Here is a 22,483-nt window from a genome sequence, read left to right on the forward strand (position 1 = left end):
GCTGCTCCTGCAGTGCGGTGTCTGCAAGAGCTCAGACAGTTATTGTAAAATAAAAGTGACCAAATCAAAAGATGGTGTATATCAGCATATTGTTCAGGAATAAACTAGGTATATATAAATAAATAAACATAAACATAAACATACACTCTGCATGGACAGTAAATACAACAAAATGTGTATCTAGTAATTTCTAAATGATAATGGGTAATTTTTATATTTTTTCATTGACTTTGGTCCGCCATGAGTAATAATTCTGTCAATTGGCAAGTCGGAAAGCAATGTTTTCTGACACTTGCATTGTTTTCGTTCTGGATTTGGTACTAAAGTCAGGCTTTGCGTGAATTCCTACAATAGATCTTACAATTTCTTATGTATTTTGATGCCCCCTGAATGCAGCGGCAGTGCGGGCCAATGAGAAAACTCCCCACAGACACCGGATGTGGTACAAACAAGTAGTTCCGGGGGACATTTTCTACAGCAGTCTTTCCCTGTGTGAGAGCATGCTTTCCCAAGCCGCAATCGCAGTGGTTGCAACTAACATGCCTGGGAAATGCATTTTAATGTGCATATTTTCGTGTCAGCATTATAATACTTGACTTAACCTCGAAGATGAGATGGCAAAGGACTTTTAATGCAATGAGATGCATTTTTCAACGCGGTGTGTGTAGGCCGCAGAAGCTCGGAAATATGGAGGTACCATTATTAGTTGATATTGTGCAGCATCAGAATGCACATTTTAAAATGTAAACTTCTCTTTTGTTTTACAAAGTGTGTCTTACCGTCAACAGGGCTCTTAAACTCGGATCAGATGTGATGTTTGTGCGAGGATTGCTCCTCTGCACGTGGGCAGGCAGTTGTGCAAGGCCTCCCCTCATTTCACCAATGTGAGTATATTTTGGTTGACAATAAATCTTTTTGTTGTTCTTGAATGATGATTTTCGTGCGTTAGACTTCTGATGTAAAAGTGAAGTCAACATATTTTTTTCTGACTTGCCTCTTTAACCCTAATTTGAAAATAAGACTGTTTTATAAAAATATTAACAAAGACTTTTAATTTTTCCAGAAAATGCGTGGTGGTGTCAGTGGAGCCTTGGAGAAGCCTCTTTGTAAGTATTATTAGGGGGTAGAAAGTGGCTTTGACGGTTATGAATGATGATCACGATGCGTTAGACTTCTGATATAATTCTGAAGACAACATAGATCTGACATACGTCCAATCTATCTTTTTTCATGTGACCTGTTTTTGAACAACTGAATGACCTCAAATCTGTTTTCTTTTGCATTAACCAGAATGCCGTGCTGAAGAAACTGACTATTGTAAGTGTTGTGTACCAAGAAGCCCCATTAATGTACACATTTATTTGTATTTGATTAAATTAACATGATCTAAATAAAGCATTTTTAAACAAACTTTTTGTTGTTTTTAATTATCTTGCTTCGCCCTGTGTTAACTGTTGATGCACTATTCTTTCAACCTCAATGGCTTTTTCTATTGTGCCATTCACAGGTCAAGAGAAGTGCAAGATCATGTCTTGTCATAACTGGAGTTTCTTGGCTATTTTCCCAAGTCTCTCTTTTAAAGCAAGATACAGAAACAACGTAAATGCAAAAAAATCACAATATAAAAACACATTTAAAAAATGGTGCCATGTTGAAAAGAGAACTAATCCCATATCCCTATAAATGTGCTCTGAGAGTTAATGCAGAAACACAGCATGAGTAAATTAGATTATCACATATGGATGCATTTTATGACAAAGTCACAAGAATTATTTCCAAGCAAAAGGTTTTATTGATCCACAATGATCAGAACCATAAACATTCTGTGACATCACTGAACACAACAGCAATGTTTCATATTTTCATCACTGTGCAAACGAACAACACCGAAACCTTGAGAAAACAAAGGGCATGTCTTGACAGACACAGAGATGGCACAATTTAAGACTTTTTCTCTCTTCTCCTAAACTGATGCAACAAATGTGGCGGCTCACTATGGAGGAATGTTTGATTATTTTAAAGGCACTTTCTGCCTCGTACACTTTGCCAACACACATTTAAAGGTAAAACTTCAAAGAATAGTCGCCTGTAAAGCAGCCAAGTGTCTTGGTAGATAACAAAGTTGCTGTTTTTTTTTCTTATCCAAGTGTACAGTACAGAAAGAACACAAAATCAATAAATACTTCAAAATAAGCCTTAGCTGAATGTCTGCTGATAACATGAAATAATATGGCTAATATCCAGTTTTATTCAAATAAAACAGAGTGGGTGCGCGTCCCACTTTTCCTGACCTTGTCTCCATAATCATCACTCCCTGCTTATAAGAACTCTCATAAATGTCCAGCTACTGTTATCCAAACTTACTCACACAGAACATAAGATAATCAAGCCATTGCTTATTTGTCTCTGTTTACCTCATACAATAGCCTTTAAACAGGAGTGAAAGATTGCTTTGGCAATAAAAACAGAAAATTATTACTTTTGCCAAACTCCGAATTCAACACAAAAAGAAGTATTGAAGCATGTTGCGTAGAAGCACGTTTTCAGTGAATGAGCTGTTCTTTGCACAGCTTAGGAAGCTGTGATCCTATGTATACATTCATCAGACCGAGGCAAGGTTCAGCTGCTGTGTATGCAGATATGTTTTTAATCACTCCACCAAAGTCAGTGTTAGCTCTAAACCCTACCACACTATTCAAAACACACAACCTGTGTCCAAAGTGGATTTAAACTGACCCGGTGTCTGCTGTGGACACATTACCGTTGATCTGTTTGCATATAGGCGGCTGGCACAGGCAGCAGTGTGGATGGGGGAGGGTGAATGAGTCTTGATTTCCCTGTGAGATGTGTATCAGTAGATGCAGGGGCTTCCAGCAAATTCATCTATGATGTCATTCGAGGCCTCAAAGTCATCGCAGAGTTTTTGTACAACTAAAAAGGTTGCACAAAAAGTTGTAACAGTACAACCTATGTGTTTGGTGCTGCTGTACATCACAGGTATTCTGGTTCTTTTACTTAAATCTGATGGCTATTTGTCGATCCACAAATACACACGTTTGTTTAAAGGTCTCAACATGCCCCATGTAATGTATTTCACTGGAAAATTGAGCAAAATGTTTGACGCCACACAAATAAATATTGTGTGATCGGATGACAATCAATGAGTCACAATTCTCCATTTTCCATAAAATGAACAAGCTCACTGACGCCTCTCGGTTTGTTTACGCACTTCATGATTCGCCATCAGGCTGGTGCAAAAATGTCGAAGGAGTCTGTCCTATTGCCATGGTGATACAATGTCTGTCATCACATGTCCGAGACCAAAGAGTCCTTGGATTCTGGGTCCTTCAAGGCATCATCTGTCACATTAACCAAATTGGTATTTGAACGTGTGTCCATGGCAGAGTGCATTATGGGTAGCCATACATCATCCATGTTTGGCATCACAAATATTTTCTGTGGGAGGAAAAAAAGCACATCAACAAATGAAGTCATCTTTCTTCCAACAATAAAAGAGTGAGGAGGAAACTGAGATTTAGAAGACAGTTTGTATGAAAGAGAATGAAACATAAACCACTGATAAACTGACACCAAACATGAGAGAAACATGATATATCTGTTAACAAAAAAATAAAATATTACGTCACTGTGTGTGCCTGAAACGCAGCACTGTTAAGGCTGCAAACCACTGAGGCCTTTTGTTCCAATCCAGATGTATACACTAACTCACGAACGAAAACGCATTGCTCTGCAGCACTGTACTTTACTGGGGGCATGGCTAGGGGGGGTGTCACATAATAATAACCCCCAGCAGATTCAGGCAGGGGTAAATGATGATGTGTGGTAGACCTGACAGGGACACAGTAGTTTTCAGGTGAGCCTCAGGGTGGTTATCTGGCAGCAGGAGTATCATTACTTTGGATGAATATATGAGGGGTGGAAAAGCCACAGGCACACTGCTTTGAAGTGTATGTAGGTGGGCAGCTTGAGTGAATCCTCTTTTATTACTTGAATTCTTGTCCTAAAACATCTGGGGGCACACTCTTTTTGTCCTGGAGTAAACTCTCAGATTTTTAGGAAGGCCCACACTTTTTTCCAACCATACAGTTTCTCATTTTGTACATGATGTACAGAAATAGCCTTTACGACGGCTCCCTTGTTTTTTTTTTATCCTCATTTCCTACCTGGAACTCCTGGTCCAGTTTCTTCTCAATCCAGTCAGTCACATGAACTAAAGTGACCTCTCTCTCACCAAGTTTAGGCCGTGCTTTCAGCTCAAGGCGAGGCGGACTTCGGAAACCATACCTAAAAGCCAAGGGGAAGCAATCATGTTAAAAGTTTAATAATCTGTGGCACTTGTCAAGCTCAGTGGTTAACCCAGGCACCCAATGTACAAAGGCTATAGTCCACACTCATTATATATTTAAATATTTCATATATTGCAAGTTTAATGACAGAATACCTTTGTGTCCTAGTTTTCTGAATTATTAAATACTTTTATTTTACTGGTGATTACATGTTCTCTAAGTTTCATAGTTTTGTATTCTCTAAATTTGCCCAGCAGAGGGTGCTGAGTTGCATCTCAAGCCAGGGTTTCCAAGGCATCACCCACTGCATCCCACATCCCTCCATGCACTCCTCCCTGAAAGTGAACTTACCATATCCTGTCCGTGGGGGGAGGTGGGATGTTGACAGCTAGCGTCCCGCGGCATTCTTGCACTTCCACCGTGAGCAACAGAGGCGTGTTGGACACTTCCTCCATCTTCTTCTTGATGAACTCTGTCTCTGTGGCTTTCTGGAAGTACTTGGACTTGGCTATCTTGTCCACGAAGCGCATGATCTTGCTGGGCCTGTGGCCTCCCACATAGCTGTGTGAGGCAGAGGATGGAAATGGAGGAAGAAGGAGGGGAGGCGAGGAGGTTCATTATTTATTCATAACAGCATCTCCTGCTACTCAGCACCCACGACAGAGGGGAGTGACTGAATGCTACATTAAAACAGCAGCAAGCTTTCAAACATGTGGGTGTGAGTGGGTAGACGGATGGGTGGACTGAAAGGGCAGAACATTCTGCTCTGACACACCAGAGTGAATCTGATTCTTCCCATTTTTAATTAAGAAATGTGATCATGATGTGTTATGGAGACATTTGCTCACCCCTCGCCTCCAGGGGGGACAGCTTTGTCACACAGGAGTTCTGGGGGATCCTCCTCATCTGATGAGCCAGCACTGGATGATTCCTCATCGCTGTCTGCCAGGCAGTATGTCCGCGGCCTGGGCCTGTCACACAACCACATTAACAAACACTGATTGTTGCAGATGAACTAATTAAGCACGGATACAACCAATTCAAGCAAATTCTCATCAAAAGTATATCTTGTGATGTAATCCACCTGACACAAACCTCCAATGACATTCTTAAAAAATAAACTATTGTTTAAGTGACAGGTGTCTATTCCCAAACTTACCAGTCATTGAAAAAATCCACATCCGTCAGCATCCAGAAAGGATTAGAGTATGAAGAGAAGAAACAGAAGAAGGGTAGGATTGGCGAAAAACTGACATATGATATGGTTCTAAATGCAAACGTTCCTAATTAACACCAAAAACCCTTCGAACATCTAGTTTAGTCCTTATAGCTGATAATGTATAATAAGAGCAATACAAACACAGAAGAGTTAGCACACATTGTGAATATCCTTCAAAAACTGTGAGGTATGTTATAATCACTCAGCTGAAATAGTTTTATTGCAAACTTTAAAATATGAAATGTAACTGAAAGCCTCACCAATCCTTCCCGTGCTCCCCGAGCCCCTCGCCTTCCTTCCCCAGACGGGCCAGGTTCATCTTGGTCTCAAGTGTCATGAGGAAGGAGCCCGTGTAAGAAACCTCCAGATCAAACCACAGGCCTGGGCAGAGAGGAAGGAGAAACACAGAAAAAATGTTCCAGTATTAAAATCAATCCACATAACATCCCTTTCAATACAGCAGCAGCCTCAACAGAAAAAGGACTAATTTACTATTTACTGAGAATAAACATAACCTTCTGCCTGGTGTCTAATTGCTGTGAGGTCCCCTGTAGAGATGCCTAAAAGAAGTCCCATCCTCCAGCAAACACTGGAAAGGTCAACACAGGGGCAGCCAGCTGACTTCAACAGGCTACCCCTGTTTACTAATCAAGCATCTCAACGGCATCATGCAGATTCTCAGTCCCATGCTGTTTTCTCAACCGTTTCTAACCTTCACATCTCATAAGTGGTGTTTATGACTCCTCTTCGTTTTCCTGTCTCCATAAATGCTCATTGATTTGTATGTGTGTGGCAGCAGAGACAAAGAGGAGCTAAATGACAACTTCACGTCAAGAGAAGTGAGACATTTTCTTGTCCCTGTCTAGAACAAGACACAAAGGATAGAGAAATAGTCTGGAGTGCCTAACGTGTCTGCACCACAGACACAGGGATGAATTGTTTCCACAAACAAGAAATAACACCATACTTCTATAACAGCAATAATACAAGAGATGCATTGTATCGTTAAATGTTCAACTGATTACTATTCAGAGGTTGTGCAGACTTATACTGTCTGTGTAAACTTAAATAATCTGCTGATTCCTACATAGCATTACTGAGGCAATGCCAGCTTTTTTAATGTTTTTTCTCCTGACAATATAGCAGCACTAAGATAATGAAATTCCGGTTCGCTCCAGCTGCATCTTGTGTCTTGGGCTAATTAACAACTTTTAAGCACTAAGCTAAGGTAATAGTGGAAAACACAAGTGATGGCAATGTTAATTTTGTCCAATGCTATACAGCTTTGGACTGAGCACCAGTAAAAGTCATAACAATACCATCAGACTCAGCTAAACTTTGCATTGAGCTAATTAATAAATGTTAGCATGCCAAGCTGTCATACTAGGAGGACAAGAGTGGTGATTCTTTGAAAGCAAAAAATCCTAATTTTATTAAGGCAAGGCAAGGCAAGGCAACTTTATTTTTATAGCGCATTTCATACACAAGGGCAACTCAATGTGCTTTACATTAGAACATTAGAAGCATTGGAAACATTCAGACAAGCATAAAAGAACACAATTAAAATTACAATATAATAAAGCAGAAAAGAAAAGGATAATTAGAAATTTATTAAAAGTACATTTTAAATTTGCATTTAAAGTTAGTTAAAATAAGTTAAAATTGGAAGGCAGTGGCAAATAAAAAAGTCTTAATCTTTGATTTAAAAGAGGTGAGTGTTGGAGCGGACCTACAGCTTTCAGGGAGTGTGTTCCAGATATGTGGTGCATAATGACTAAAAGCTGCTTCACTATGTTTCATTCTGACTCTAGGAACTGAAAGCAGACCAGTACCTGATGATGGTTCATAAAGTAGCAGCAGATCAGCAATGTATTTTGGGCCTAAACCATTCAGTGCTTTATAAACCATCAGCATGATTTTAAAGTATATTCTCTGACAGACAGGAAGCCAGTGTAGGGATCTAAGAAATGGAGTGATGTGATCTACTTTTTTGGTCCTTGTTAGGACTCGAGCAGCAGCATTCTGTATGAGCTCTAGTCGTCTGATGGACTTTTTAGGTAGTTCTGTAAAGACAACGTTACAGTAGTCTAGTCTGCTAAAGATAAATGCATGGACGAGTCTTTCTGCAATAACAACTTTAATCTCTCTTGGGATCATTTTAGTTAAGCGTTCTGACACATGAGTATAACATATGTACATTGATCACATTTGCCCCCAAACCTGCAGCTACTAGCCTACTAGCTGAAGCGGATTACTGGTTTCAACCTTCAACTGTACAAACCAAAACTTTTGACGTAACGACACAGAACTAAAAAACATTTCTATGCCAAATAAAACGTTTTAATTCACGCTTCATTATACATGTCCTCACACACAGCTTTGTGCCTTGATTTAATCTGTTTTAAGCTATCACCAGTAAGGCTCAAACAGAACAGGAATAACAACCGTTACACTGCATATAATGAAGGCTTCAAGCTGAAATGTTACAAAAAATCTGAGTTTCTCATATATACCTAACTTTTTTCCTCACCCCCACACCCTCTGACAGCATGATACCCACAGACTTTATAAAAGAAAGGACAGCACATCAGCTATCCAAAGTGAAGCAATAACTTATTATATCATTATTATTAACCTCTTATCATGCTGGCTTATGCCTAGTATTCATTTTCAGATAGGTTTAACTTGAATTAGTTATTTAATTTGGGAACCTGCTGCGGATTTTCCTGAATTTGACAATTACTGACTGGCTTTGGTTAGCCAGATTGCTCCTTCACATGCCAATCAGAAAAACATGTCAGCGTGCATCGAGGCAGTATTATGGCTTTACTTCTAACAAAGACAAAAGATGGAAGCACTGTCTATATTAATATACAATCACTGGTTATTTCTTGCAATTGACTTTATAGGTGATGTTTAATAAGGCATACAATACTGTAACTCACATCCCATAACATTTGTAATTTCACTGCTAGATAAACCTTCTAATATGATTTGCCAAATACCTTACCTCTGACTCCAGTCTTCGTTTTGCACATCCATTTTTTTTCATCCAAAGTTTGATAGTCTTTTCAGTTCATATTTTAGTCTCTCAGATTTTCTATTGTGCCTTTAAACTGTAGAATTATTCGTCCTACTAATCATGGACACATTATGAATGCACAGGTGCTGAATAAAATGTAATTTAATCAGAATTCTGAGCACTACTCTGCAAGCTTCTATGAATTCCCAACTTCTTGTGGTACACTTAATACATTGAAACCCAAGTCATGTTCTCCCAACATTAAGTAGTCAAGAAGCACCATCACTACCTACAAGATGTGAAATCAGGTACGTTACTAACGAAGCAAATGCATCCTATTCTGTTTGTGCTGGTTGACAGCGCAGCACTTCTAGACATGCCGTTCCCTTAGGACTAATTATGTGCCGGGCTCCACTGATTATGCTTTGTGAGTATATTTCTGTGGGCGTGTAGGTTCAGACAGAACACATTAATGAGCACTGCAGCCTCCTCTGTCCAAATGTGGCTGACAGGAGAATGACTCATGACTGGCTCTTTTTACTGAGTAGGAATAGGTATTACCTTGTCAAGGCTCGTACATCTTTAGACTGAGCCATCTTCGGACAAACCCTGAATATCTAAAAATAAGGACAGAAACTGCTCATCCTTTGTTCTTTTTTCTTTTTTAAAGCAGCCCCAGTGATTGAAAACTACCCCCAACAACCTGTTCCCTTCTTTTCTCATCTTCAACCTCCATTTCCTCATTTTAGCCCAAACCAGCCACCTCAATAGGGATTCATGTGCCATATATTTCTGTATTGTTTCTTTGTATCAAAGTCCCTTTGCTGTAGCTCAGTCAAGCAGCAGGCAGGGTGAGTCACTGGTTCAGTTATGGATGAGGGGGACCCACAACGTGAAGTTTAATTACTGTGGCTTAATAAAGCAAGGCCCAAAGAGAGGGGTACGTACTAGAGGTGGAAAGAAAAGAAGGTTGGAGGAAAAATCTAAACACAGAGGTAATATACAAAATGAGAGAGAAGAATGCTAATAAAATTAATAGATTGAAGGGAAAATAAAAGGCTGATAGAACTGATAAAAAAATTAATTCATTACTAATCCGGCGTGGAAAAAGACCTACGACACAAAATTAATAAATCTCTATTGTTGCACATTATCTGGCAGACTGTGTGGAAAATATGATGTAGCTAACATAGCTTGTGTTCTTACCTTGGTGGTCCACAGAGGGTTTAGAGGCATGGAGGATCTTTGGAATAGAAAAGCCCATGTCGAGCTCGGTCAAAGTCAGCTCATTCATCACATACGGCAGCTGAAAGACAGAATATATTTGTTCTTGCTTCACAACTAAGAAAAAGAAAGACACGTCACACAGCGATCAGAGACACAGAAATGTCTCTTGGACTGATCGCTCTGGACCTCCAAGAGTCATTGGTAGTTTTCCTTTAGATGTTTATTTGTGCAAGCTTGTGAAAAAGAGCACTCACTCTGATCTTGCTGAGCTTCATTTGGATCTTTTTGGAGACTACATTGGCCCAGTACTTCTCTCCAAGGAAGTCCCAGAAAATTCTTCCCAGAAAAGCATTCACCCAGGCCTCAGGCTCCACAGTCTCCTCTGAACACCTGCGAATCTAAAGGAAACACAAACAGGAATATGTTAAAATCATACTTTGCTGCATTTTCCCTCGGATCCTTTTGTGTTCACACTGGGATATTCTAAAGCAGACCGAAGCACACATTGAACAAGGTGTAAACTTTTTCTTTTCCTTGCTCTTGTTGAAACGTATCCCAGTTTTTGTACATTAGTACTTGGTACTGTCAAATCAGATGCAAAACAAACAAAAACATGGGCCCTCTCAGAAACCATTGCTCATTAGCTCTACTAGTAGCCAAAACTCTGCAGGTTAGCATAAATGCAGGGAAGGATTTAATTGATATTGGTCTTTAGAGTGCCGTTCTTCTTTTCTCCATTTTTCATATATCCCTCCTCCACCTACCTTCTTGGTAGCTTTGGGGCTGCTCTCAGGGCTGTTTCCGGGGCTCTCAGTGGCACTTGGACTTCTCTGTGGTGCTTGGGGGTTGACATATTTGGCCATGTAGACATTATAGTCCAACAGCATCTTCTGCCTCATACCTCCAGTGGAGGCACAGGACAGGCGGGCCTGAGACAGCTCCTCCAGGCTTCCCCGGCTGCTGCTCCTGCTGTCAGCTTCCAGGCCGCCACCAGACTGGGTGCTGCTGCTGCGGCTGTGGGAGGGCAAGAAGGCTAAAAGTGGAGGGGGAAGTGATGCAGGATGTGAAGAGTAAAGGAGGGGTTAATGGGATCGATTTATTCATAAGCTGCATGGTCAGTTTTTCTAATCAGTGCATCATATTTTACATGCACAATGGATGCTCAAGGCTTTTTGTAGTCTTGGATCATGCACATAGCAACACTCTGAATCAGCATGCTTTGCACAGGATCCCTCCACTGACTCATAATAGCGCTGAAATAGCCATTTTTAATGTAATTGGTGTGTATAACCACAACACATATTTAAATCATCTATTCAGTAATCCTGTTCTCCACACACACTGTTGCCATCACTGAACCTTTACAGTGTTAGTGTTTCCCTTTCAATTGGGCGTTATCCTTGCAGGCTTATATCACACATTGGAGACCGGTGCTATAATATGCTGCTTCTCTGTGCATGTAATCCTGCTGACCCATTCACACTCATCTGTTAGCTCAGTTGAGGGGATTGGCAGTCCCTAAGCCGGGGCTTATACACCGATCTGATGGCTGTGCTGTAACATACTCCGGAGAATGGCTGTTCTGACTGCAGGGAGTGATGCGAGTGTGTAAATACAGTATTTGACAGCATCCGTGACAGGGACAGATAAACCCATTTACTGTACATGGCAGTTTGCACCTTGGTTTGTGATATTGTACATAGTGCAGACTCAGACTCACCACTCTTGCAGATGCCAGGCAGACTGCCACTTCTCCCCTCTGACTTCACCTGGGACGCCACCAGAAACCTCCGAAACCACTCCTCCTTTTCCCGACCCGTCCTCCCAAACAGGTAAATAGTCAGATCTCCAGCACCAGATGCTGGCCTCTTGGGTTCCTCTGCAGATCCTAAAACTTCAGCTCTCTCACATTTGTCTGTTCGTTCTGGCTTTTCAACCAGCCCAGTAATTTTTTCCTCCCCAGCTTCAGGCTTCTCTCCCTGGGCTTTGGACATGAAGTCCTCCTGCTTGGCTAGCTCGATGCAAATTGGGTACTTCTTGTTCCAGACTCGTTTTCTGGCCAAGCTTTGAGGCACCAGCTGGATCTGTGAGGACATGTATACCAAGTTTTAAAAATGTGAACACAAAAATTGGGAAAATTAAGATTGCCTTGGTGTTATTTGTGGCAATTAGATATCAACATTTAAAAAAGTACAAACTAAAAAATATATGAATCCAACCAAAAAGAACATTGGAACTACCAATGGAATGTGGCAGGCTTGCCCCAGGCTGTAATTTACGAGCAGCTATTAGTGGCTTCAAACATGTTAAAAAAGAGGAAAAAGCCTGGGAAACAATGCAGGCAAAAATACATATTCAAATAACTAATTTATTATAAACCCTCCAGACAAAAGTTACATTTGTCTTTGGCTGTACAAGTAAGAAATGTCTTAGTTTTTTTGTTAATAATAAAAGGAGCTAGCACCACAGCTGTCATTGGGTATTATTCGTTGTATTATAACCTGGCTGTGTTAGATGCTTTGATTCTGATTGGCCAAAACCCTTTAACCACAGTGGCTAATCCTCAAACTCAAAGGACACTCTGATCACAGACCTCATATCAAATCAATTTGTAGGAAGGAGTTCTGGCACATTTCACCTCTGCCTGTTGACACTGTGGAACTTCAGGGACCATTTTTTAGCTGTAAAAATGCATCATTTTTACTAATCATCTATAACTTTTTGTTTTGTGTCAACTTGTTATGTCTTTAGGTGGTACAGCTGGTTTTAGAAAAATGTTTATTTTAATTCTACCAGGAATCTGAGACAGATACAGTATCTGAGCTCCTGTGAGGAATTTCCACTCTGTGTCAAACTTGGCGCCCCCCTGTGGACAAAGTGGTACCTCCTATGTCTTGGCTGGTCCTGTCCTGTACATGCAGAAGCCGTGTTTTATGAAGAAAAACCCACCATGCTGTCTTTCAACAGTCAACTTATGGCTCACCACAAAACTTTGGTGTCAAATGTAAACAAAGGCTGTTTGTGCAGCATGCTGTAAATTGTTTGGACACCCATACAGGGACAGGGGTAACAGGCATTAAAAGTCAGAATAAAGAAATAGTGAGTCCTGCTGATGGTCTTATTTGGCTTTTGCTGTTGGTATAGAGGCATCAGTTTAATTTGAGCCTGTTTTATCACAAGATAAAACATCCTCACAGGAGCTTTAACAATGCTAGAATACTAGCATTGCAGTGTTGTTAAGTTATCTGGAGGTGTGAGGCCTTGTGGTATGAAGATGGCCGTGGGAGGTATCAGATCTCATGAAAGATAAAACAAATCAGTCGTGACTGTGAGAAGTAAAAAGTATGTTTAGGGACACTATTATGTATAAAAAAGCTTTTATAAATGAAGGTTCAGTGCATTCAAGACAGACTTATAATCCACAATAACATTGCTGAAATGACCCTGTGGAGCTGCTTTGCTTCAGAGGAAAGAGAGTTGGATAGTTGAATGATGAAGATGACCGTGATGACCTTTTTGATCCACGATAAACATGACAAATGTCTTCCTACTGTCTGGCCTTCAAAACCACCGAGTCAGCACACAAATAAGTCGAGCCAGTGCAGGGTCAGTGACCTGAGATATTCACTCTGTGTTTACACACAGTATGTGACTCTAAGTGGCTCTGTCACTGAACATGACCCATTAGCAAACATGCACTCAGGCAAAAGGAAATACGAGGAGACGTGTGCTTGATGTCACTATCTTTTAAGCTTATCATGGAGTACACAAATAGACTGGGGAGTCAGCCGAGACAAACACACTTAACACATTAAAATCTCCTTTGTGTATTTCACAAGCATGCACAGAAACATGAGACATTTCTCAGCATTTGTTCTCGCCCTAAAAGAACCAGCTCACCTTGCTGTCGGTGAGGTCATAGATCTTCTGGCTGATGTAAGTGACGTCAGGTTTAGGCTCGTTGTGTGTGGCACGGCGGGAGATGTTCCTGTTGGGCTTGGACAGGCGCAGGACGGAGCCCTCCAGACGGACGTAAACAGAGTGGGTCAGGGTGGCGTGATACATCTCTGGGTCATAGCTGTGGATCTCATTCATCCAGCCCTGAGAGAACAAGTGAAAGGACAGGGAAGGGTTTTTCATAAGGCTGACTTTGAATTATTCTCACAGTCTATGTACTAGTACAAACATCAGACTCCAAGATATACACACACCAAGAATTTTAGGGAAATAGATTGTATTCGAACTTGAAGGTTGAAGCCTGAGCATTAATGGATGTTTGAGGCTGATGGTAGTATTGATGTATTTAACATGATTCGATAACTATATATCCCATATGCCATTGTTTACCACATTACATAAACACTTTTGAATAAAGTTTTAGAAGGGGACAATTTTTTAAATATTTAACATAGAGAGCTATTAAAATTTTCCTGGTAAACAAGATGGTAACCTTCTTTTAACTGCAACTTCTTGTTACTGATTGACAAACACATTAGGACCAACATATCTGTAACAACCTAAGATCATGACCAAGCTGCAACCTTCAGTGTTAAAATATTAAGACAGTTGAAAAAAAAACTGTGTTTTGAGTTCTGTGTTTTGAGTGTCCAACTGAGGCTTTAAAAGCCAAGGGATTCCCGTTAACACACGTTTACATGCCCATTTTATATGTTTGAAGACCAATTCCAAAAACAGTTGTGATCTGAGTAGCTCATTGGTTGAGTTGACTGACAGAGCAAGTTGTAGCTGTTTGTCTGAAAGCTAAAAGTCAGCCTCAGCTCCAACTCTTTCCCTGAGTCTAGTGGCCTGTCTGTAGGTATGTGGATATTTTTAAAAACGTAGTCTTTTCTCTCTGTTTTGGCCTTGAGCCGACTCATTAACACAGTTTTGGGTCACTGAAAACTGAAGTATCAAAACGATTTCCATGGTGGAGATTTTTTTTTAAACGTAAGTGAATTGCTGACGTACCTGTGCATGGCAATTGTTTATTTGATTGTGAATGCGCCTAGATGGTGGGCTACCGTTTTGTGTGTGTCTGCTTGGAACTGTATTTGTATGTTTAGAAGAGGAAGACTTCTGTGTTCTTCATCACTATACACCAGCGCAAGGGCAAATAAATATATTACACCATAGTTTTTGATTCACCACTCCATACACAGTTTAAAGAACACTGTTGTTTACAATTACTGCTCGCTCAAGAAGACATTTAACACTATGTACACAATGCACTTCTATAATTTTAAATTGATTTTAAAATGTCTATGTCTCGAGATGAGAACATTAATTTCCCGACAGATATTACTTGATTTCACTTTTTATATAAATATGTTGTGCTGTTTATTGTTGTCTTCATGTACTTCTTACCTTGTAAAGCGCTTTGGCCAACACTGGTAGTTTTAAATATGTTATGTAAATAAAGTGGACTTGACTATAGTGTTTGACGTGAAAGAATGAATGCATGCTCTCATCACTTACTGGCTTGGAATGGTTATGCAGACATTTTGAACCGTTTCTGTGTTGTTGTTGAGACAGAAATATACAAAAACTCCTCTAGGGTGAATAGGATTTTTATTTAAATGCAAAGAAAATAATGTTTTGGGAAATATCTGTTTCAGTGTGGATGCAGCCACAGTTGACCAAAAGTTAGGTTAAGTATCCAATACAGCAATCGCCATCTTTTGGCTTCATGATGCCACTTCAGAAACCAATGGGTGGTATCACTGAGACTACATCTAAGTTTTTTACAGTCTGTGATCATGACTTATTTTCAGGCTTTAAATCACAGAAAAATATGTAAACAAATATAGAAAGTTTGTTCTGCCATCTCTTGTCATAAAAAAAGATGCATCATTTAAGATTTTTTAGCAGCATCAGCAAATCTAGTATCAGTATATCTCGATTTAAGTTATCACCCAGACGTTAAGAGAGTGCTACAAAAATAGTAAAGCACAAGCATCTGTAACACTGACTCTCAGTTTCTGTTCACAGGAACAGAAAGATAACAGAAAGAAGATAAAACAGAGAGTTTGTCCGTTCTGCTGTTCCCCTGCACTTGTTCATACTGTTAATATTAGTGTATCATGTCCTGCACAACAGCAGAGCTCATCTTCTGGAACAGCTGTGCCCTCCAGCCACAAGGCTCTCCTGCGCAACAGCTTGGTACCCACTGAAGCACACACACATACAAATACACATAGTTACATAACTCCCTCAAACTGCTAAACATTTCGTCTTCAACAGAAGCACTAACTGCGGTTAGCTAAAAACAGAGGGTAGACATGGTGGAACTATCATTTGAGTGAGTCGCTCCAAGCTGAGCTGTAACTCTAATATTACCTCAATATGTTTCTGCTGGTCTCCATGAGGCTGCAGAGTTTAGTTCTCATCCAAACTCCCACTTTATCAATCCCAAAGGAGGCTCTAAGAGCAAAACCAATTCACTCAGAAGGACAGGGGAAATTTCTGTGCTTTGCTAGCGTTGGAGGGAAGTTAGAAGATAGAGCGGAGGAAATATGGTCTACAGATATGAAACTAACGCTCCTGGGGGCAACAACCTACCTGCTACATTTGAAAAAGCAGTCATTTATCACATTGGGGCTGTCAACTATATATGTAATCTAGCACATGCAGGTTTTATTGACTCTCTGCTACATTGAGGGTTACAATTTGTTTTAAGTTTGCTTAAAACCTGTGACTTTTCCTGTAACCACCTAATTTAACATATTACAAACTCTGAAGGGAGGCAGAGGAACACATACACATCCAGGAAAAGTGAAAAAACAATGGGCTTTCTGACAGCAAAGTACAGCACTGACAGGTTTATGAATAGAGGGTACACTTACACTGACATCAGTGTTTGGGTTGGAGATTCTCAAATTTAGTTTAATAAGCAAAATCAGCTAGTTTCTGTACAGGTTGTCCTGCAATTTCTCAACAAAGGGGCAGCGCTGACCAGCATCCCCGGTGGATTACAAACCTAATATAAACCTTTAATGAAAGTGAAGTAGAAACATTAAGACTGCATTTCCAATGAGCACCATCACCCACTGTATAAAGACATGGGTCTTTCCAAAGGTTCTCTTTTAACCCTTCTTTGCTTTGTTTAAGAAAATCTTTTAAGGAATGCAGATTAATGAGGTCATTTGATTTGTAGCTACGCAAAATTAATAACTGTAACATAATGATTACTAAACTTTGTAAACTCTGATCTATTACCGTTAGTTAGCTTAGAAAAAGTCACCAGGCGTGCCTATTTAAAGTTAACCATTACAGTACCGGTGCTATGATGTGTGCTCTGGTGTCTTAATAAATGTCTGAATAACGTAAATATGCACACAGTTCAACTCTCAACTCTTCAAAGAGCAGTGAAGCATTCACACTTTGGCATCAAATCTTGTTCATAGCCATATTGCTATTTTAGCTAGCAAAGCCCTGGTTGTAAAATTTAATCGTCCAAAACAAAAATTCTTCAGAAGACACATTTCTTTTTGGTTATACTGCTCCAGTATCAGCCATGAGTACAAAACATTGTGTCAAAGAGAGATCATAAAGGTCATGAAGAGGCTTCAGTATAAGAGTGAGATTACTTCAAAGTCAGTTAAAAATTCCTTACAGTGACATTATTTTTGAAGTTAAAGCAAACATCCCTACCTTGAAGATTCCTGGTTCTTTGATGTCCAGCTGGGACACATTCCACTGCTCTATCCTTCGCCTCCATCTTCTTGAGGAGTGTCCAGAAGAGGAAAACCAAAGGATCAGTAAAACTATCATGAACCCTGCCACTATCCCATGCACCACTGCACATACATATGGAGGCACTGGGAGGACGAGATACCAGTACACCAACTGTGTCAGGAAAATGAGACTAGTCACAGGCACAGAGTTCAACTCTTCCTCAAAAATCTCCTCCTCCTCTGTGTCAAGTTCACTACACAACCCAGTGCTACCAGTATGAGGCTGCCGGGACCCAGGGTGATCCCCATCTGCTGTTTCTGTATCTGTACATATGTCAAAGTCTTCGCTGTACAGTTCACAGAAGTCCTCGTCTTCTTGTTTAGCTACCAGGGCGGACATGGAGCATCGGCCCAGAGTGAAGGACGGAGACTTGGGAAAAGTGGACGAGGTGGTTTGGGTGAGGACTGGAGCCGGTGCCAGTGATGGGAAGGAGAAAAAAACAGAGTCAGGACCCTTTCCTGTGGGGGTTTCTACCTCGTCTTCTTCGCCTTCTGCACCTTCCTCTTCCTTGATGCTGTAGTTGTTGTTACCTTCTGCGTGTCCATTTACCGCAGTAATTCCACTGAGCTCCGACGCACTCGAGGACAGCGACTTAGCACGATGAGTGTGGCCTCCAGCAGCTCCCATACCTGACTCATCCCCCATGATCTTACTAAAAAGCTGCAGGGGGTCTGACATCACCTCCGATAGCCGCCGCTTTGTATCCTCTATCCTGGCCTCCACCTCTTGGACCTTGAAGAAAGACCTACCATCTGGGGACATGATGGGGGAAGAAGGGGCTGTTTTAGAGTCGCCACCTGCTTGTGTGACAACGACAGGGCAAGAGGACAGGCGAGGCTGGGAGAACTGTTTGAAGAGTTGCATGTTACGAGGTGGAGCCCGCTGGGATAACTGAACTTGCTGTTGCTGATGAGGGGGCTGATGAAGAAAGTGAAGCAGAGGCCCATCCTGATGTTCAGTCTTTGAAGTGTCCGTGGAAAGAGACTTAACAAAAGATTTCATTAAGTGACGGTGCCTCGTGTGTGGTGGTGCATTTGTAGTAGGTGCAGGAGTGGTTTCTCGAGATTCTACGTCATTGGACAAAGACCTGACCAAGCTGAGGAACGGTTTGGAGGAAGGCAGTGTTGCAGACTTGCAAGGGGAGGAGGAGCTGGAGCTAGTGGAGGGGGGATTGGCTGAGGGTCGCTCAGAGGGCCAGGAGGAGCTGGCAGGAGTGTCGGAGTCTAAATAGGAATGGGTTGAAGTGGAGATAATAGTCATGGCTGGAGAGGGCGTGTGTGGTGGAGGGTCTGATAGCTGAACAGACAGGGTGGTGGATGAAACAGGGAGAACAGCAGCTCCTGAGGAGGTCTCCACATCAGCGGATTCAAACAATAGCTCCTCTTTTGCCTCCAAGCCTGTGGTGACTAACTGTTCATCCACCGCTGAAGCATCCAGACCCTGGGTCCCCCCAGCATCTTCGAGCCCAGGTTGATCTCCATCAGATCCGAGAGGGACCCCGTATAGTTCCTCGTCCTCATCATCTTCTTCTTTCCCCAGAGCAGAGAAGTGGATGGTGATGGTGTCACGGGAGAGGGAGCGCTGCACCTGCAGCTTGGGTCCGGTAGCATGGCGGGGGGGAGTAGTGTCGGCATGCTGGCCACTTCCCCTGCTGCTGCTGCCCTGAGTGCTCATCACCACCCTGCACAGGGCTCACAGCCTGGAAGAGACACAAAGACAGAGGAAGCAACCATAAATACATTTTGCACAATACTCATACTGCACACTTTCCACTTAATGCACAACAATAAAAATATAACACCATGAAGTGAGAAACAGCAGTGATACTGATTCACTTCTGATATCTCTTCACACATACATCATATAGGAGAGAATATATCTACCTCACAGCTCTCCTCTTGTGGGTGGACTGAACTTACATCTGTGCCCCCCAATCCATTAGCCCTCATTATGTTAGCCTGTACCTGACAGACTGAGTTGCTCTCAGCTCTGCCCTCTCCCTGTCTCACCAGTATCCTGCTCACTCAATCACCCCCTCTACGCCAAATGATTAATGGTTATTTCAGAACAGATGAGGAATGAAAAAAGGGGAGCTCTAACATTTAATTTTAATTTAACCACACCCTCCACTGTGGACAGACTACAGCTGATTCAATGCTGTGAAATAGTGAGGATGAGAAAGAAGAGAACAGAATGAATGGAAAAGTGTAAAATCTGTCTTTATCGGTTTGAGGTTGAAGTTAAAGCTAAAGCTAAGGTAAGGAGTTTTAAAACATTTAAGAAACACACTGATATGAACTCCAACCAAAGCAAGCAAGACCATCAGGAGAAAGATTGACTTTTTCTAATGAGAAAAATAAAAGTCAGTAATAACTTTGGATGTTAAAGAAAACTGGTTAATATTTTTCATCACAAAACATGACTTGAACATTCTCAGGAGATGACAAACATTTCCTGATTTGTCCACAGGTAGCGCCAAAATCGATGGTCATTTTGTCGACTAGGTGGCAAATTAAAAAAGCATTGACATTATCCTAAATAGGTGAACTCGCAAACAAACAAAAGTCACTAACATATTCAGCCGCTCTGCTCCCTGTCTCTGGAACTCATTACCACCTCAACTCAGAAACATCGATTATTTCCCCCATTTCAAATCACAACTCAAAAACACATCTGTTTAAAACCGCCTACTCCGTCTGATGCCAATGGCACTGTCACTTTTTATTGTTTCTATTTTCTTACCACTTTGTCAGTTTATATTGTAAAACTATAAACTATATTTGTATATATATGCGGTGTCCTTGAGTGCCAAGAAAGGCGCCTTTAAATTAAATTTATTATTACCATTATTATTATTAGATCCAGAGAAACACATGTATTCTGCTGCCTCTCTATATTCCCCCTTTTTTCATCTATATGTTTTGTTCTACGACCAGTCCTTGCGGCAAGTATTTTAATAATTTCTTACCCTTATTTCTCTGTAAAGTATGGTTATTTCCGGAATATTGGTAATAAGATCAGTGCGCTTGAAAGAAACAAATGTTGGCCATTTAATCAATGATCTGAGAGACGCTACAATTTTCTTTGCAACCGAGGAAGCTGCAGCTACATGTTCTGTGATACTTTTTAAGTGATAAGTCACTTAACCTCTTGTGTATTAAAATCTAATTTCTCACACCTTTAAACTAATGAAAAATAAAAGCTAGCATCAATCAGAAGAAAACTTCAAAAAATAACTCAACAATTTAAATGCCTCAGCTGTCGCATTGTTTTCTCTGGGGTTTTAAAGTCCACAGGACCATGCTGAAAGTTTTTCAGTACTTGATAAATAAAGTGGGCATTTTTTCTCATTGGTGTACATGTGCTTCATATCCAAAGAGCACCTTTTTATAGCCCTGGAAGAGCTCCTCTCTTTACTTTTTTTAAATTAAAAACACAATTTAAAAGAAATGCCCAAGGACTCTGCGTGTCCCAATGTTGAGTAAAATGGTAGTACAAAGTGCACAGCTTTCAAGTCAATAAGAATTCTTGGAGGCAAGTTTTCCTATAAAACCATTTTCTGTCATTAAGTTCACACGTTTTGTTCACGCTATGCCATGACTGTCATGTGTTACATTATTTCTGAGCTTTATGAGATCCTAATAAGCCTCTACATGCACAAATATGATAAACCCTGATTTGTCCACCCAAGCATAACAATATGCAGGACATAATCACCGACAAAGAAACTGTTAGGCTTCAGTGATCACAGGGACGAAGAATCTATTTTGTAGTCTCAACACAGCAGAACCGGAGTCATCCATCATGCAGTGATTTCACCGAATGAGGCCTCGAGTTGTTATTGAGTTATTGTTCCTGCTTATTCTTCCACATCGCGCAGAGGCCATCATCCCTGGTTAGCATTATCAAACAGGCAGAGCAAAACAAGCACACATACACACAAATACAGACCAATGCACAGACAAACACAGATCACTGTGGCTCTCTGCACGTTGATAAAAAAGTAATGGAAGAAGACGGAAGAGAGGGAAACTACAGAGCAGTTTGCTCTTGTGATTGCTTGAGTTTCTGAGAGAGCCCTGGCAGACCTTGGGGGGCTCTCGGGTTTGCACTTCATCTCCAGAGATTGTATTTGCTGGGATGGAATAACAGAGCATTTGACTTTCTCAGCCTGCCATTCACTTGGCTGTGCTACAGTTGGGGTTTTGTGTGTGTCATTTTGAGTGTGTGTGTGTTGATTCAGCAATGGCTTTGCTCGAAGCAAAAGAGATCGAATAAAGACAAAGAAAGAGGGAGACAGGAAAAAAAAGAGCAACAAAAAGGAAAAAGACAAAGACCCTCAGGGGGGTCTGTGGAGGCTGCAGACGACCTTTCAGAGACAAGCTTTTGAGGTGGAATCCACTTAAAGAATGCACAAAGGCTGAGATAGGGAGAGAAAACAGGAAGGATGACACAGACTAGAAAAAGTGATGGAGAGAGGAGAGTGAGGAGGATGTTCATGAGTGTGGAGACAGAGCCGCGGAGATTGGAAGTGCTTGTTGTTCTCATCAAAGCCTGAAGGGCAGACTCGAACACTGTGGAGGTTGACAAGGTGAGCAGAGGAGGATGGTTCCAAGTTTTCCTGGAGTCAGGTTTTGAGAGGGGACAGCCAAAGGACAAGAGGCAAAGCATCTTACATCTAATACAGTGGTGTAACATTATCGTCTACAACACATAGAACAAATATTGGTATGAAAACATATCCTTGCTCTGACTTGTGCTATACTATTGTTGCATTACCAGCCCCAAATATCAATGTTTTTTATCTATTAAAAATATATATTGATATCAAATTTGACTCACTGACTGCTCCATGATTCCTGCAGGTGACACGTATGACACCAAACCTGGTCATAAGTTAATCCTATATGGTGATAATTTGATGACTGCATTGCAATGCATAATTTATCTCAGAAACTCTGCATTGTGAAATTA

General features: G+C 41.0%; 1 protein-coding gene and 1 long non-coding RNA gene across 3 annotated transcripts in view; one reads left to right on the top strand and one right to left on the bottom strand.

The window, feature by feature from the left end:
- Positions 1-447: 447 nt before the first annotated feature.
- LOC117832574 lies at positions 448-1,410 on the top strand. The gene is made up of 4 exons (XR_004635204.1): positions 448-693; positions 789-884; positions 1,064-1,106; positions 1,291-1,410. It is a non-coding gene; the product is annotated as an uncharacterized LOC117832574 (long non-coding RNA).
- A 1,208-nt stretch (positions 1,411-2,618) lies between these two features.
- The window catches only part of LOC117832573 (testis-expressed protein 2-like), a 37,507-nt gene continuing 17,642 nt past the window's right edge, over positions 2,619-22,483 (bottom strand). The window contains exons 3-13 of one of the 2 annotated variants that reach the window (XM_034711770.1): positions 17,426-19,208; positions 13,676-13,876; positions 11,496-11,859; positions 10,540-10,808; positions 10,030-10,173; positions 9,755-9,854; positions 5,787-5,907; positions 5,156-5,278; positions 4,659-4,868; positions 4,185-4,305; positions 2,619-3,456 (exon numbers count right to left, since the gene is read on the bottom strand). In XM_034711770.1, the coding sequence (XP_034567661.1) occupies positions 3,307-3,456; positions 4,185-4,305; positions 4,659-4,868; positions 5,156-5,278; positions 5,787-5,907; positions 9,755-9,854; positions 10,030-10,173; positions 10,540-10,808; positions 11,496-11,859; positions 13,676-13,876; positions 17,426-19,183 (3,561 nt within the window). In that variant the 5' untranslated portion in view covers positions 19,184-19,208 and the 3' untranslated portion in view covers positions 2,619-3,306. The remainder of the gene's footprint in view (positions 3,457-4,184; positions 4,306-4,658; positions 4,869-5,155; positions 5,279-5,786; positions 5,908-9,754; positions 9,855-10,029; positions 10,174-10,539; positions 10,809-11,495; positions 11,860-13,675; positions 13,877-17,425; positions 19,209-22,483) is intronic. The other variant, XM_034711771.1, reaches the window with a different exon arrangement.

Source organism: Notolabrus celidotus, chromosome 20, assembly GCF_009762535.1.
Source record: "Notolabrus celidotus isolate fNotCel1 chromosome 20, fNotCel1.pri, whole genome shotgun sequence".
In the NCBI taxonomy this organism is placed as follows: Eukaryota; Metazoa; Chordata; class Actinopteri; order Labriformes; family Labridae; genus Notolabrus; species Notolabrus celidotus.